This window comes from Miniopterus schreibersii (assembly GCF_964146895.1).
Source record: "Miniopterus schreibersii genome assembly, chromosome: 2".
Lineage (NCBI taxonomy): Eukaryota > Metazoa > Chordata > Mammalia > Chiroptera > Miniopteridae > Miniopterus > Miniopterus schreibersii.
Window position 1 is genome coordinate 167780180 of NC_138102.1, and position 18478 is coordinate 167798657.

The 18478-nt window shown below is 41.6% G+C and overlaps 1 protein-coding gene across 2 annotated transcripts; it reads right to left on the minus strand.

Annotated features, from left to right (window-relative positions):
* Positions 1-9181: 9181 nt before the first annotated feature.
* C1S (complement C1s) lies at positions 9182-18224 on the minus strand. Of its 2 annotated transcripts, none has more exons than XM_081128320.1 (12): positions 18178-18224; positions 16868-17033; positions 16418-16625; positions 16049-16226; positions 15064-15189; positions 14435-14634; positions 14076-14229; positions 13602-13717; positions 13117-13195; positions 12475-12603; positions 11456-11530; positions 9182-10389 (listed from the first exon to the last, which is right to left on the minus strand). In XM_081128320.1, exons 2-12 carry the CDS (start codon positions 16888-16890, stop codon positions 9590-9592), a joined length of 2088 nt encoding a protein of 695 aa, XP_080984446.1. In that variant the 5' UTR covers positions 16891-17033; positions 18178-18224; the 3' UTR covers positions 9182-9589. The 2 variants fall into 2 exon arrangements, with proteins under 2 accessions (XP_080984446.1, XP_080984445.1); XM_081128319.1 differs by lacking the exon at positions 18178-18224 and adding an exon at positions 17904-18083.
* Between the last annotated feature and the right edge of the window lie 254 nt (positions 18225-18478).

Genomic DNA, 18478 nt, shown 5'->3' on the forward strand with positions numbered 1-18478 from the left:
TCCAAATAAAATTTTATGAGAAATTCCAGTGTGTAAAATGAGTTAAACACCATATTTAATCAATATAAACATATTTAGTAAAGTCATATTTTAAATATTTTAGGATGGCAATAAGAGTAACTAAGTTTATGCACATATTTACAATTATAGTTGTAGATCATTTATTTCTGTATTTTGTTTTAATGTTACAATATGAAGAAAATTCTGATTTTCCCACATGCATAGTTGTAAATATAACAGCTTTTTTAACAGCTCGCCTTCTAATTTCTATATATTAGTTAAGAGAGGAGTGGTGTGAAATTTTTGTTTCCAAGTTGAATCATTAACAATATTTCTAAATAACTTATGTTCCTTAAGACACATTTAAAGTCAGAGAAGGACCCAAAATTTGAGATAAGCATTGTAAGTATTTATAATTGAACAATATCATGATGCTATTGCACAGCTGACTCTCCTGGACTTGTCTGAATAACTTTACATGAGCTGATACACACAGGCCTGAATTTAAGAAGACCAGTGCAGAGTTAAAACTTTCTGAAGTCCCCTGGCCAGGTAGCTCTGTTGGTTAGGGCATCATCCTGATACCCTGGTCAGGGCACATACAAGAAGCAACCAATGACCCTGGCTGGTGTGGCTCAGTTGGTTGGAGCGTCATCCCATGCACCAAAGAGTCACAGTGGTTCAATTCCCAGTCAGAGCACATACCCAGATTGCGAGCTCGATCCCTGGAAGGGGAGTGTACAAGAGGCAACCTGTCGATGTTTCTCTTTCTCTCTCTCCCTTTCCCTTTCTCTCTCTCTAAAATCAATAGAAATATATCCTCTGGTGAGGATAAATAAGTGAAATAACAAACATGTTTCTCTCAGTCTCTCAAATCAATAAATTCATATTAAAAGAAAAAAACCTTCCCAAGTAATGACAAATTTTTAAGTCCAGATGCAGGTCCACAATTCCTTATCTGACCCTCAGGGCCAAGTGCTCTCCAATATTCAAGATTTTACATATTTTGGAAATGTAATATACCATTATGCAAGGTCCCCAGCAAGGTCTAGGGAAGTATCCTATAATAAAACAGATAAACAATTCTTCTGAAAAGCATTTGAATATCCACGTTTATGCAATTAAGACTCTAAATTGCAACCATTGATTCAGGTCAGGTTTTGCCACTAACTAAAATAAGTTTTGGGGCCAAACTTATTGAAACACTTTCAGTTTTTAAGAGCACTTTAGATTTCAGGATTGTGGATTTCAGAAGTGTGGACTTGCATAGGCAGAACTGACAGGAAAACTTTTCATATATTCTATGAAAAAGCATACACAAGTGGTATGCAATACATTTGAGGAGCGTATGTTGATTGCACTTTTTTTAATGGTTAGGAATGTTTTCAGAAGTGAAGCACCTCCAGGATTCTAATGAACGTGGGAATGGAGTGGGTGGAGGAGATGGTGGTGGTAAAAACTAAAACTAAAACTAAAAAATTGAACTATATTTTGTCTAAAGTTCCTGGCAAATTTAAGATTCTAAGACCCTTGTCTTTATTGTGATCATCAAAGGTGACCCAGGAGAGTCCAATGACTTCTCGGACCTTCTTGTTTCCCACTCCCCTCCCCCAAAATCATGTGCATCTTACCCTTCAAGTGCACTGGAGTAGAAAAATAAAGACAAAACCAGTGCCTTATGAACAGACAATTAACAGAAAAGAAAATAAAAATTACTTTTTGGAGTTTAACCTAACTCATAAGAAAAATATTTAAATTATGATACCACCTCTCTACCTATAAGATTGGCAAAGATAATACACCATGTTGGTGAAGACATAGAGAAAAGAGTCACTTGTATGATGCTTTTTGGAAAGTAAATTGGTACAAACTCAATAGAGAGTAATTTGGTAACATATATTCCAAATTACAAATGCACTTACCTTTCACCCAGCAATTCCACTTCTAGGAATTTTTCCCACAGATATTCTCACATATGGGATAAATGACAAAAGTACGAAGATAGTGTTGTAGCATTGTTTAAAATAGCAAAGTATTAGAATCCTGAATTCTGAAAAGTCTGGTACCAAAGTTTTGAGTAAATTATGGAATAGTCATATAATGAAATACAATGTAGCCAACCAAGCTCCAAGATAGATAAATGAAAAAAGAAGCAGAACTGTGTGTATAACATATTACTATTTGTATTAAAAAGAGGAGTGGATATATATTGCTTTTGTATGTGTAAAATATCACTGGAAGGATATACAAGAAATGAGGGTGGTCTCTGGGGGAGGACAGGAATGAGAAGAAAAGTTATCACTATGTATTCTTGTGATCTTTCCACTTTTTCAGCCATGTAGATGTTTTATCTAGTCAAAGATAAAGAGATGGAGATCTATTAAAATATTTTTAATTTTAAAATATTTAAAGGAGTAGCCTTATTGAGAAGACTGACATTTAACAAAGATTGAAGGAATTTAGATATTCAGAGATCTAAGGGGAAAGCATTCCAGGAAACAGGAACAGCCAGTGCAAAGGCCCTAAGGCAAAAACATGCTTGATCCATTAAGAAATTGCAAAGACAGCCAGTGCAGAGTAACATGAAAGGCTCATTCTGGCTGCTGAAATGAGGTCAGACTATGTGTGAAAAAGGGAATAAAGGAGGCCAATCAGGAGGCAATTATAGTAATCCAGGTAAGAAGTAATGGTAGCTCAGACCTGGTGGCAGCAGTGTAGGTGATGCAAAGTGATAAAATTATGGATCAAATTTGAAGGAAGAGCCAAAATATTTCCAGATAAAGTAAATATTGCAGGAAGAGTAATGAGAAAAAGAGAGAAGCCAACAAGACGAGCAGGTTTGATGAAGAACATGAGGAGTTCCATTTTGATATGATGAGTTTCAGATGCATATTAGATTAGCTCCAAGATGGAATAACAGGGATCAGATTTACCACCACCACCCCAAAACAGACAAACAAGGGCAACAAACAGCAAAAACAGCAAATACATGAAACAACAGTTTTAAAGACATTGGACATTGGACTGTAGGTAACAAAGGACAATGATTCCTCAGAGACTGAACCCTACAGTTGCCCCAACATGCTGCCTTGAGAGGGTTTCCAAGCTGAGGTGCTGAAAGGAGAAACCCAGGTAGGGCTCAGTTGACTCTCTGAGCTGAGGAGACAGAGTCAAAAGTGCAGGGAGACCAAGGCCACTAGAGCTCACAAGACTATTAGAGAGGAGAAAACTATACCAGAGAACCCCAGAGAGCTGCAGAAGATTCCTACAAGTATTCTTCCAAGTGTAAGGAAATTACTCAAGGATAGGGGGATAAAAAGGCACATGAGAAGGTTAGAGTGAATAGTCCCCAGTGATCACCAGGGCTGGGGACAGTGCCTGATCCTATCAGCCAGACTGGAAAACCTCAGAATTAATGGGGCAATGGATAAAGGCATGCAGAAGGGTCTTGCTTCAGTAGTAGGTAATAATTCGCCCCAGATTAAACACTGCTCTAGTACCATCTAACAAATGTTCAAAGCAAGACCCAAAAAGACCAAACTCTTTCCAAGTAACTTAACTGAGTCCCAGAACAACACTCAAGAATATTTATAGAATTACAAAAATATCCAGCACCCAAAAAATAAAATTCACAAAGTCTGGCAACCAATCGAAGAATATGAAGCGCACAAAGAAGCAGGAAAATATAATCCATAATGAGAAAAATCCATCAAAACCCAACTGACATAAATGTAAGAATTAGCAGACTAGGACATAGAAACAATTGTTATAACTGTATTCTGTGTGTTCAAAAGGTTAAATAAGTGTCTATTAGACACCAAACAAGAAATGCTGAATAGGCTGTCTGATGCATAAATCTGGAGTTGAGGGAAGAGGTCTGAGCTAAAAACGTAAATTTCACAGTCATTGGTAGGTATATCAATGAATGTTTAAAGCCACAAACTTAAATGAGGCCATCAAGGCAGTGAAGTTGAAACGAAAAGGGACCAAGACCCATGTCCTGACACAGGCCAGCATAAAGTCTGGAAGAATAGGAAAAATCAGCAAAGGAGTTTCAGGAATAGTGACTGTTATGAAATGAATGTTTGCGTCCCATCAAAATGTATATGTTGACATTCTAACTCCCAACCTAAGGGTATTTGGAGGTGGGGCCTTTGGGAAATAATTAGGTTTAATTAGGTGGGCCTCTCATGATGAGGTTAGTGTCCTTATAAGAAGAGGAAGGTCTCTCTCCACACAAATGCACCAAGGAAAGTCCACATGAACAAACTGAGGTAGCTGTCTGCAAGCCAGGAAGAGGGACCTCACCAAGAACCAAATCTGCTGGCACCTTGATCTTAGACTTCTCAGCTACCTGAACTGTGAGAAGTAAATGGAGTAAATATTGCAGGGAGAGGGAGGAGAAAGCCCTCATGGTATTTTGTTACAAGCCACCCAGCCTATGGTATTTTGTTACAGCCGTCTGAGCTGACTAAGACAAGGACCACTTGGATAGGAGGAAAACCTGGACAGTTTAGAATTTCAGAAGCCAAAAAAGAAATTGCATCAAGCTGAAGGAGTGATCAATTGATCATCTTGACAAATGCTGCTTGTAAGTCAAGATGAAGACCAAGGATCACTCCTTAGAGCAATGTCAAAATCGTTGGTGATCCAGAAAAGCACAGTTTGGTGGAATGATGGGGGCAAAGCCAGATTGGAGTTGGAGAAAGAGTGAAAAAGAGGAACTGGAGACAGTGTAATCAATTATTTTAAGGAATTTGTTGCAAAAGGGAACAAAGAAATAGGGCAAACTGTTGGAGGAACTGGAGTGAAAAGGAATTTTTTTTAAGGCCAGAGAAATAACAGCATGCTATATGCTGTTGGGAATTACATAATAGAGAGGGGAAATAATTTTGGTGGGTGGAAGTAGGGGAGATGGAATGCAGGTGGAATCTGAGAGCCAACACTCTAATCACTGAGCCAAACTGGCTAGGGCTAAGGCACTAGTTTTAATTTTAAATACTGTATTCCGCCTGGCATCCAAATAGACTGTTTTTCCCCCTTTATGTTTAGTGTGAAAACAAATTATTCCTTTTGTCTTCAATGCTTGGGACTGACTGAAATATTTTTGGCATAATATTCTCAGGTTTTTTCTGGGTATCCATCTATTCATGGATAAATTGAAAACGTTTCTTGATCTTTCTTGGACAGAAAGCAAGAAGAAACTAAGGTTTCCAACAGGAAAAAAATAGAAAATGAAAACTCCCAGTTCTGGTGGTGTGGCTCAATTGGCTGGGTGTCCTCCTGTGCACTGGAGAGTTGCTGGTTTGATTCACTGGTTGGGGGCACATGCCCAGGCTGCAGGCTCAATTCCTGGCACAGGGCCTGTGGGAGGCAGCCAATTGATGTTTCACTCTCACATTGATGTTTCTCTCTTTCTCCCTCTCCTTTCCTCTCTCTCTAAAAAAATCAATTTAAAAAAATCTTTTTAAAATATTCACAGAAGCTGGAGAGAAAAGCAAAAAAGTGCCTACATACATAGTGAGGGGGGAAAACTCAGGACAAAAGAAAAAGAATCCTGAGATCACTGGAGGTGAATGTCCCAAAGAAGCCCCAAAGAAGAGAGTTTGGGCTTCTCATGAAACCAAGCAGAGGTGGTAAATGTGGGGAAGGGCTGAACCCATGAGGTGGACAGAGATACCCTGAGAGACGTTTTGGAAAACATTAATTGCCTAAGTTGGACCTAGGTGAACTCTACGTCACTCGGGGGGGGGGGGGGGGGGGGGCGGGGCGGGGAGGTCGAGCGGGGAGGTCATTACTTGTGACGATTTTTTTTTAATTTATCTTTATTGTTGGAAGTATTACAGATATCACCCCTTTCCCCTCCCCCATTGATTCCCTCCACCTCGCATCTGCACACCCCACTTATGACACAATTTATTGTAGAGTTCTTTTGTGCAGCAATTTATGAAGTTGTTTTAATTTGTCTCAGGTGGCTCTGAGCCCCTTTTAATCTCCTTCCCTGGTCCTTGGCTGTTCGTTTTCCTTTTGGCATCCTGAGCTGTCCTCACTGTCACCTTTCATCCTTTGGTGTGAATAGATATAAATGAACTAATCAGGCTACCTATATCTAAAGGTTGAAGGACTTTTACTACATGTTAATGACATTTCAATCACCAGGCAGAAATGGGAGGGATCACTTGAGAGTGGGGCCTTAAATTTCTCCTGGGTCCCTGGAAATTGTACCACGTCTCTGTTCCTATACTTTCAATAACAATAGTAATTTTTGTTGCATTATATAAGACTGACTGAAATTGTGTTGGGAAGAAAAAGGGGTAGAAATTGTGATTCTAAGATCACAGTCATGAAGAACGATCCTGCCCTCTGGCTATGGATGTTAAGGTACCAGAGGACATCTCCCCAGTATAGCTCACAATGTGCCTGACACTGCCTTGAGCCTGTTGCATGTATTATCTCCTTTAACTCTTAAATATTTGTATGAGATTGTATGAGATACTATTGTATGAGATTTGTATGAGATACTGTTACTACCCCCTTTTTAAAGACAAAGAAACTGAGGCTCAAAGAGGTTGAGTAACTTGCCAAGGTAACATGGGTAGAAAGTGATCAGTCAGTTTGATTACTGCACCCAACTACAGCTCTCTCAATTGGTGGCTGCATTTTTCTTCCACAGCCTCCATTCCACTGGGCCCGGCAGGGTGTGACTGACTTTCTTGGTCCTTGTTGTCATGTACAGACCATTCTCTCCTTCTCTCAACCCCTCAGTTTTAAAGCTCATGTCATCAGACTGTATCATCTGCATCTACTCATTGTGATAGTAATCTCCTGGAACCTGGTTTGTTTCACTCATTTTTCAGTGACCTTGGCTCCTGGTTCACTGTCATTTTAACGCTCTTCCAGGGTTAGATTCCAGCCAAGGGCACGTACCTTGGTTGCAGGTTTGATCTCCTGCCCCGGCCGGGCCTATGTGAGATGCAATCAATTGATGTGTCTCTCTCACATCGATGTTTCTCTCCCTCCTGCCTCTCTCTCTCTCAATCTCACCTTACCCTTCTACTCTCTCTGAAAAAGCAATGGAAAAAATACCCTCAGTGAGGATTAAAAACAACAACAACAACAAAGTAGTGCCTTACTAGCAGTTGGTATTTTATGTTTTTGGCATTCCCCTATAATAAAACAAGAGAATTGTAAAACAGAAACTGCAGCCCCAGGAAACAAGACCCATAGGGGACTCTCTCTTCAAATTTATGCTCTCCACTTTGGGATCTCTCAGCTGTGCTTTCTGTTGCCACAACTTCATCTGTTCCCCATCAACTATCTAGTTGCTCCCTTTCTCTGGCTTAAGGGGCACACCCAAAATCCAATTCCCTTGACCTCTTAACACAACTGAGGAAAGTCTGGACCTTTCAAATATGAAAGGATGGTGAATTTGTGAAATTCTTCTAGTCCCTTCTGAACTAGTTCAGTTTTAACTGGGTTCCTTCCCATCAAGTCCTCTTGGTCTCCCTGGCATGAGGAGCTGATCCATCAGTCCATTCTCTGTGACAATTCACCTGTTTTAAAAAGGTAAATCCTTTCCTGAATTTCAGATGCAGCAGACTCACGTTGTTCCCTAGTGACTTGCAAGGCAGTATAATTGATTCCCTTTAAGCCACAATGAATGATTTTCTATGCCTTGGTGGTGAGCTCTTCCCAGCTCTGAAATTTCTGATGGTGATTCACTTAAAAACCCTCCCTGCCATTCACCCAGGGAAATGATACTGGGGTAGAGTTAACCATGCAAAAACCACACCCATTCCACTGAACAACACAGCTGTAATGAGGGAATTCTTTTACCAATACCTCAGCCTATCAGCAAGAACAAAACCCAAATAGACAAGATTCTCTCTAGCAGGGGCGGACCTCTTATTTCAGTTGCTTGTCAGATTCTATTATCCAGTTATAAAAAAGAAGGCAATTTTCTACATCATGAACATGTTTCTTAATCTTAATATTTTTCCAATTCTTTTTTTCTCTAGAGGAATTCCCCTCTTCTCACCCAAAATACTGTAGTCCAGGGTACAAAGTCAATTCCATTGTACATGTACTGGCAGGAAGGCGGGGGAAGGGCATTCAACTTACACAGTTAAGAAATAATGTGAATGGCTTTTAGCTGCTTGTTTGACTTGACACAATCTTTCCAAAAGTTCCCTATTATAATTCCCCTTTGGTCCTTCAGATTCAAGTCATTATTTCATCATGTGTTAACCTCCAGTCTAAGTTCAATTGTTGAATTTAGCCTTTTTGCTCTATGGAAGATCAAAGTTCTTTTTTTTTGATGGGCCCCAAATATGCCCCTTTTAGCTTCTGGCAAAAACTGCTCTCTTAAAAGCCGTGCATCACATTAAACAGACCAGAGTCCTCCAGAATTCTTACAGTCTAGAGCTTTCATAAGACACCCTGTTAGGGCAACCGCCACCCTAAAACAGCTCTCCTAACCTCAGTTTAAGAAATACGAGTCTCTATTGTATGGTTTTTTTTCATCACTAATCATTTTGAAGGCAGAAGGAATTTTGTGGGATTTTTTTTCCCATTCCCTTGAAAAAAAATAGAAGGGAGAATCTTTGGGTTTATTCTTTGGGGGGCTTTGCTATAACTTCTTGGTGCAGAATTCAATTCAGAGATGACATTGCTACTTGACTGACCAATTGACCAAAACCACCAGGAAAACAGATAAGAGCATGCTGAATTTCTTTTCTTTTTCTTTTTTATTAAATCATAATATTGTATTACACAATAAGCACTAAAGAAAAATTAATTTTCAGACATATTGAAACAATTCATACCTCAAATTTTTATACTTAAACAGCCAATTCTAACTGTTGTTATGTAGACTCTCGATGAGGTTAAGGTACATTTAATGAGTTTCAAAAGCAGAATATGGTACCTTGTGTTGATGATGTTGATACTAACCCATAATATTCAGTAAATTTCCATTGGAAGAGAGGAGAAAAGCTGAATTCCCCATTTTCATGACAATTAAATATTAGCTGCTATAAATATATATACAGTATATTTATGTATAGGTACATATATATATGCTGCTAGATGCCTGAATTTCCATGACACAACATCCCTCTCATCACACTCTCCTTCTATGGTGCTGAGCTCTTGATGTGGAATAAGAGAAGTCAGCCAGAACTGGGTTATAAACCTGCTTTATTACAAGAAGATAGTAGACATTGAGAATGATAAAATAAGTAGAACTTTGAACAGACGACAGGAAAACAAAAAAATCAAGGGTACGCCCAACAATAAGTTTCAGAGTCAGAACTGTAACACCAGTTGGTCATCAGGAAAGGGGATTCCCTGTGGAATAGTGTAAGATAGAAGTGCCCCTCCCCTGTTGCTATCCACAGATTTAGACCACACTGTATGACCAACACAGTGTTATGATCAAACACTACCTCCAGCCATACCTACAACCTAAGTGCTATTTAAATCATAGTTCTATGTCTTCTCTCAGTCATGGTGAAATAATGGGAATATTGTGAGGAACAGAAAGCAACAGATTGGTCCTAAGCCAAGAAGCTGGTAGAATATGTGTGGATTAGTCCACACTGGGGGTACTATTTTCCTGCATAGTCTTCATTATCCAGTCAATGTAGTTCTTCACTCGTGTATAGATCCCATAGGTCCCACACTGCGGGCCCCAGGACACCAAGCCAGCTACATAGAATTTGGGGTTCTTTTCATTGGGGTCCTGTAGAGCAAGGGCCCCACCACTATCCCCTTCACAGCTATCAACACCTCTCTCTCCTCCAGCACAGATCATGTTATCGGTGAAAACATAGTTATTTATAGCCTCTGCCGGATATTTTGTCTTCACCTCCCGGCACTTGGATAAAGGAGCAATGGGTAACTTTGCCCCTCTGAGTTTTATAACATGATCTCTCTGGTTTGTTCTGCCCCAGCCTGAGATCATTCCCAGGTCTCCCACTGAGGGGTTGTATTCTGAGGAGCTGCCTGGCAAGCAGATAAGGGAGACAGTGGGTCCCATTTTCACTGGGTCTTTAAGCCGTACCAGCGCAATGTCATTGTCATAATTCTTCCGTGTTTCCGGGTTATCCAGGACATGCCAATCAGGATGAATAATCACACGCTCAGCAATGAGCATCTGGCCATTTTTCAGTTGATCGTAAGCCAGTGAGGTAGACCCAACATACATCACCGGGTTCCGGTTTTTCTCCACGACATGGGCAGCTGTCAGCACCCAGTACTCATCAATGAGAGCCCCACCAGCCCGTGGATCTGAAAAGAAGACTTGCCAGGGGAAATTTTGAATCTCTGCCAAAGATCCTCCGAATATCCTCTGTTTTCCTACAAAGGGCTCACTGGGAATGCCACAGACTAGGAAGAAACAAAAACAAGGTTGGGAGGGAGCAGGAGAGAGATTGCTGGCCTCCCACAAGTCCCCCAACCATTTAAAAACCTGCCTGGCTTCAGAGTTCTCTAGCACAGTATAGCCAACCCTATATCTGGTCAGCCATCTCAGTGCCCGACTCATTCTGAACATAGCTAAGGACCAAACATTCCATGTTGCCAATTCTGTAAGCAGGCTATGGGAGAGACTGAGTAAACCGAGGTAGTGTGTGAACTACTACTGCTTCACACTGTGGACAGCTTGACCCACAGCCTCACAGACTTCACCCCAGGCGCAGCAGATAGTGCCCATCTTGGAGCCAGGCTGGTAAATTCTTTCCTCATATAGATAGTGGGGGAGACAAGCATTCTACCTTTGTCTGATGCCTGAATCAAACACTTATCACCTTCTTTATTGAAGCCCTAATTAATTACAACTGAGTCCATCCTAAGGATTCATGGAAGTAGGGAAAAGAGAAAGTTCTCTTCTTTCATCTCATTCCCCATTGACTGGTTCTAGGTTTGATCGCTTTGCTATTACCCAGTATAACTAAAAATGAATTTTATTTCAGATAAAGTTGGCTTACCAAAATCTTTCACTACTCAGCCTGAATGTACTCTGAGTTGAGCATAACAGGCTTAGGACTCAGACCTGGGTTCAAAGCCCACCCCTACCCCTTACTAACTTTGTGAACTTGCACTTAATTCATTCATCTGTAAAATGGGACTAATAATACCTACCTCATAGGACTGTTACAAGGACTTGGATGAGATAATATATGCAATTAATTAGCTCAAGCCATAGCTCTCAGTAACACTGTTGTTACTACTGGGATCACTATTATCTTGGCTTTGCCTGAGAGCCTTCTTCTACTCAACTCTGATCTGTCTGCAACCCCTCATTTTTTTTATTGTCTACACCTCACTGAGCTAAACTCAGGTAGTATCAGACTGTTAAGTCTTTTCCCAAGAGGATTACAGCTACTTTCAGAAGGTGACCCCACTCACCTGCACTGGTGGCTACGGTTTCTACCCAAACCTTAGCCCTGATTACCTGGAACACATGTTGGCAGCTCTGTGCCCAGCAACTCATTCACCCAGCTCCCATTTCCAGCACAGCGATACTCCTCTGGAATAGCACAAGAGACACAGGACACACTCACCACCACATCTACCTTCTATTCCCCCCTTTCATTCAGAGCCTCAGCTTCTCTGGGATTTGAGGAAGCGATTAGATCAAATAAATTAGAAAAGAATCTTGAGAACATCTTCCAAACAATTTCTCTGACCTCTACCCTGCCTAGAGAGGAAAAGGAACAGTCTCCAAAGCAGAAGGAAGAGGGTTATGGTAGAGACTGGGAAAGTACTTCAAAAGGAAAAAGAAAATTAATTAATTAAATTAAAAGCAATGAAGTGGGCCCAGCAGGGTATGGCTCAGCAGTTGAGCATCAACCTAGGATCCAGGAGATCACAGTTCAATTCCCGGTCAGGGCACATGCCCAGGTTGTGGGCTTGATCCCCAGTCAGGGGGGTGCAGGAGGCAGCTGATCAGTGTCGGCTCTCTCATCATTGATGTTTCAACTCTCTCTCTCCCTCTCCCTTCCTATCTCTGAAATCAATAAAGATATATTTTTTAAAAATAAAAATAAAAGCAATGAAGTAAGACATATTATATCTCATCTAGTCCTTCCTCTAGCACTACCATGGCCTTTCCATCAAGAAAGCCAGTCACCATAGCATGGTGACTGAAGCTGGAAGCATTACTCATGTAGGTTCCACATTAAATAATTGGTCAAACACTGGATAAACACATGAAAATGGATATTGTAGGGGTAATTCCTGCCTAGTCATGAAGCTGAACTGGACGACCTCTATGATTCACTATGAATGATCCTATGGAAACTACCCTGCCCCATATGAAAACTGTATCATTAGAATAAGCCAAGAGGATGAACAGAGTCTGTCTCATCTCCTTCATTTCTCTCCAAACTCTCTCCATCCCAAACGACTGTGCTATTCACCCCCTAACACTCTCACCCTTTCCCTCTCTTTTCTCTAGTCAGAGAAACCTACCACTTTCTTCATTTTGCATGTAGAAATATGGCTCCTCACAAGTGTAACGAACAACAGAACCAAATGAAGTATCTTCTGGTTCTTCGACTCTACCATGCTGAATGGGATCAGGAGAGCCACAGTCCACAGCTACGAGAGGAAGGCAGAAGAGTGATGGTCAGGATAGACATTCTTCCCAGGAAGTCATTGGTCATTAGACCCGTCCCATGTTCCCAGCCATGTCCCTCATTCCTTCCCTACTCCCACATCCATAGGTACACCTGGAATGATTCTTCATACCAGCCACTCTGTAGTCATGCCCTCCAATTTGCATCACCCACTCCTGCCAATTCAGATAGCCCCTTGAAAGCTACAAGGAAGAACCTGGTTCATAGAAGCCCCCGCAGAAGCCAGGAACGGTCCCAGGTGGTGCTATTAACTCTACCAAGCCTCTTTTTTTTTTTCTTTTTTTTTTTGAAAGAAACCTGCCAGCCTGGCCTGGGACCAGACCAAGGTTGGGACTTCATGACTGGCTTCCCTTCAAAAACCCAACCCACTCTCAAAAGCCTAAAAGAAAACCATACATTTTAATCTTGATGTTCTGATCTTTCCATTCCTTTTGGGAGGGAAAAAAAATAAGTCCCATATTAAAGAGATACATACGTTGACACTGCAATTTTGAATTACTCCACTTTCCATTACTTTGACAAGTAGAATAGAAATACGTCAAGCTACCACTTCCCTAGAGAAAGACAGACATCACCATTAATTTATAAGGAGGGATATGGGGAATTAAAATCAAAAAATTGAATCAATCTCTGGCCTTGAATCAAAGAGAAATCCTCACCACAGAAACCTTAGAGACATCTTAGCAGAATGACCCAAAGCACCCAAGAGTTGGGACTAAAAGACAAGTTTGCCCCAGCATATCAGATCCCCTTCCCCAGGAGGACTGTGGGCACAGAAAGAATGCCAGGCTGGCCAAGGAGCTCCCTGACCCACAAGGAAGGATTAAGATCCTGAGCTGTTCTGTTTATGGAAAAGGTGTTACACCTTGCTCAAACAAGAACACTCCGTAAGCAATATGACAATTCCAGTATGCTCATCCTCACCTAGGAGTTAGGAAAAAGGCTCTAACAGTACTTTACCTGTACAACTTCGAATCCCTCCAGACACATTATCTTCACCACATCTTTGAACACATATTTTTCCTTCTGAGGCTCCCAAACAGAATTGGCAGTGACTTCTTTAGGACAGGGGGTTGCTTGGGAAGGACAGGAAAAATAATTCACCAAATAGGTGGGTAATCTCTGTCCTATTTGCATCATTCTCACACTTTGTAAAATCCTTCAGTCATCCTCAATCCTGATTCCTAACATTCCACTACGGGGATGTCTAAAGGCATTACCAACTAACCACCCCCAAGTTGCCTGCACTCACAGGTCCAGTTGAAGTGTTCCTAGCCGTTGAGGCATTTCTAGCAACCACTGACAGGTTTAGATCTGGCTGAGGAAGGGGAGTAATCAGGATACTCCTCCACACAACAATCTACCTGTTTTGATTTTTACATTGTCCAGGGACTTTGCTACAACTAACCAAAGAACAACTTTTAGATGACTCACGATCTCCATGATAACGAAGTTTCCAGCCCCTTTGTTGCCCTGTTTGGTCAGTTTGGAAGATGATATCAAGAGCATTACTCTTGGTCTCAATATTTAGTGGCCCAGGGAATCCATTTCCACAGTAAGGACCAAACTTCTGGTCTCCTGCAACAAACTGAAAAGACACAAAATGATGAAACCTGAAGAGAGAAAGAACTAAAAGAAAGAGGTAAAACAGGGAGGGTAAAAGGAAGGGAAGTAAATAAAAATAATATAAAATAAAACTAAGTAGGGGAAGAAAGGGCAGAAGGAAAGATCATTTGTCTTCAAGAAGAAATTTCTCTGTGAGTTGGGAGAAAAATTAATCATCCATCACGCACAACTAAACTGTCAGCACAGTTGCCCTTTGAATCAGCTGGTTCCACATCAAAATCTTCTCTTTTCACAGTAACCACCACTTGGAAACCTTCCTCCAACAGGATCTGATATTCACACCTTGAGTTCTCTGGGTATGGATTGGGATAATTGGGACTTGTGATCTCCCCAATCAGTTCAGTGAATACATCCCCACTGCAATTGACTAAGAGATAAAAAGAGAAAGGGAAAATCAACATAGGCTCAAGCAAAGAAGTCCTTTCCTTATTCTATGACTCCTCTTATAAACTGACAGTCCCTGGCTGGAGCCCATGCACAGCAATTACACACCCAATACATATTAGTAGAGATACCCCATGCCTATTGGATTTCCATCACATTGCTTATGACAGAACCTTTCATAGTTATGAACAGTCACAGGTAGACTCTTCACAGGCATCTATCTCTCATCTCCAGTTAATTAACTTGACCCTGTAACCTTGTCTTCCTCCACTCTTGCGGCCCCCCTCTCAGCGAAGAATAGGTGTCAAATTAAGACTGAAGCTAATCAAAATTAGAAGGCCTCAAGGCTTACTGAAGCCTCAAGCCATTCCAAATCCCAGGGACCATGCCCCCATCTCTATACCAAACTCACCTCCACAATTTTTCATATCATCATGGAGGAAGTATTCTGGGGGGCAGGAGCAGAAGTAACCACCAATGAAGTTGTTGCAGAAGTGGCTACAGGGGACATCTGCAAAGTCTGTGCACTCATTTACATCTACAAAAGTAGAAAAAGATTGAGGTCAAGGGCAAAGACCTAGCAGGAAGAATGAAGTTAAACCCAAAACTACAAGGGCAAGAAAAAGTAAGAAAGGCTTGTTGCTTAAAGACCTTCCTCAAATCACACTTCAGGATGGTGTTATTCTATATTGCTCTCCTGAAATGTGATTCCAGAGTTGTGCCTTAACATTGTACAGCTATAAGGGAGCTCTCACTGCCAGAGACCCTTGACCTGTCTCACAAACAGAGCATTTCAGCTCCAAAGAAAACACTCTGCAAGCTAAACATGATGATATGTCTTCTGTAGAGACAAACAATTAGTACATTTATTACTCTGTATAACGTTGGCACTTCCGTTGAATCTAATCCATAGTTTGACTTTATGAGATGTTCTAACTTTACTTTAGGTATAGAAAAAGCACACAGAATTTGAAGGTTTGTTTGCCATACATTGAATGACTTTGAATACCATACATTCCTTGTGTGAATGTTGGCAAGTTATTTAACTTTTCTAGTCCTCACTTTCATTATCTTTAAATGGAGACAATAATACCTACCTGGAAGAGTTGAAGTGAAGATTAAATTAATATAGATAAAATTCCTAATACAGAGTGCCCACTTCATAATGGCTCTCAATAAATTACTGTTTATTATCTATTGTTAACATTATCATCATTACCACTAAGATACGATCACGTGTTTGAATTTCATAAAGGCAACTCATAGAGGGATCAAAGTTAAGTCAACACTTCATAAAAGTTATAAAGAGAATCCTTAGTTACTGCATTGCTCAATATCTATCCTGCTGCTAATCTTTTAACTGGACTGACAAGTCAATAGAGAAGAGTGATCCTTACCTTCGGCAACATAGTATGCAGCAAACCCAGTGAAACGCTCTTCATTGGAGAAGTCTGACTTAAAGATCACCTGGAGTTTATTGTATGGGACTCGGAACTCTTCTACAACTGGGGAGTTGGGATTCTTGCTGGATCTCCGTCCACAGATTTTCCCTTCTTCAATGTCTCCTGACATTATCTAAGAGAAAAGTCAAAAAGAAGTTATGAAAGGGTGATATTTTGATACAGAGGTGAGAGAGAAAAGAACAGAGAGAGAAGAGCACATACCAGCTTAGGACTATTTGACTCTAGTTCACCATATGCCTGTGTCATGCCCTCTTACACCTCATTTGACAACCCCCTCCCCAGCCCTATCCCGTATGTGCATACCTGCACTGAGTCATATGCACAGTTCTCTGACAGCTCTATGTCCAGATGGGTGAAGTAGAGATGGATTCCATGCCCTTCAGGAACTTCTATATCCCAAGATTTCTCCACCTCATTGGGGTATGCCTGAGGATAGTTAGGGGACAGGATCTCCCCATACATAGTAGGCTCAGCATAAACCCATGCCAAAAGGGAAAATAGGACAATGCACCTGGGGGGGAAAAAATAAAAGGCATGTGAAGAGGTGGGTGACACAGGTACAGCAGACTAGTGCAGAGCTGCAGCATTTGTCGCAGGGAGAAGTGCAACAGTGTGTGGAGGAGAATCTTAGGTTGGAACAAAGCAAAAAGACATAGACCAAACCAAAACCCAGGCTTCAGCGATGAGCTATTTTCTAGAGAAAACAAAGAGAATGGAGTCCATGCACATCTCTGTAGATTCGTGGTCACTTACCACATCGTTGGCAATTTGTCCATCCCTGGTGAGCAGCACGTGTCTTGGACCTGGCTCTCCACACCCCTGGACTTTGGAGCTAAAGGGGTGGCAGGCCTGGCTGTATTTGTCTAACAAACACAGGTACCTGCTTTGGTGGTAGAGGGTCACCTGCATTCAGTGTCACCTTCATAAGAACACAGAGGTTAAACAGAGCCATATCACTAATCATCACCATATGGCACCTACCTTCCCATACCCTCCCTAGTTCAACATCAGTTCATTTTCTAGACTAAAACTAAATCCTATCCCTCTCCCATTGCTTCTCTAGACGGTATCCCAGTTTTTTCCCAAAAGAATGAGTACTTTCTCCCAGTTTTCTTCCTCCTGTGTTCTCCTGCTCACCCTCACCCCCAGTCCTCACCCGCACTCTATCAGTCTCTCCCCTGCCCTCACAGAACAATACCCCGATTTCCACCACATTTTCAAGAGTCTTTTCCCATCATGACCATTCATCTAGGACATTTTCTCCCTCCTCTTTTGACAGTGATCTCCCTATCACTTCAAACGGGCTCTCTTTACTGTTTATTATCGCATGCATTTCTGTTGATGCTTCCAGTGAGCACTGATGGAGAAACGAGCTTCTCTCACTAGAGTAAGGCAGTGACCTTGGGAGAAGTGCTCTGAGACAGGGCTGGGTGGGGAAGGAGGAAGGGGCAGCTGGATGACAAGAAACATAAAAGGAAAAGAAAGGTATTCCCTCAATTTTCTATATTAACTTTTCAGAGGTCCCCCCCCTTCACTAAAAAGACAAGATATCTTCCCACAGTTCCTAAAAAAGTTTTAGAAAATGTAACCCCTGAAAACAGTGCTAGGCAGTGGGGTGACGTGAGGGTAGGTGAGGTTAACCTAAGAGAAATAGGTTGCCTATATTTTGCCTTCTTTTTATTCTGCTCTTTCCAGCCCTCCATCTTTTGCCCAAAACCTTCGTATGTGAAGTTTTCTGCCTTTCTTTTTTCCTCCATCAAAGCTCTGCTCTTTGTTTTTAAGGTTTTACCTTCAGAAGCTGATGGGAGCAAGTGGGTCAGTCCCCTCTCTTGCCAGTGGGCATGCTGGGCGACCCTGCCGGTTACGGGGCCTGGACGCTCCCTCTGCAGGAACCTCTGCCGGCCTCCCTGTCCTGGTCCTGCTGATATGATTCTCTACCCCAGTGTGCATGTCTGAAATTCCCTGATCTAAACAAGAGGGGGCTGGGAGACCAGGGCCTAGGGAAAGGGTAACTCAGCTTCTATCTTGGAGCTCCCTCTGCTTTTGAAACAAAAACTGCATACCTCTCTTAGGCCTGAGATTCCTCTATCCAGGGCTACAGAGGGAGAAAGGAGGAATGGGGAATTTCACCGATTGCCTAATGTTCTTTTTCAGCCAAGGGGTGTGTTACAGAGTTTTCGGGGAAGTCAGGTGATTTGTGGGAGAAGGAGGGGATTAATACTGGGGTAGGGGGTGGAGGCCAAACCCAGAAAGCCCAACCCTCCAGTCATGTATGAATCATGAATTAAGGGAAAATAGTTATCAGTAATGCAGGTCTTCTCTGCCTTTAGAGCATATTTAATGGTTGGATAATGACATACCCAG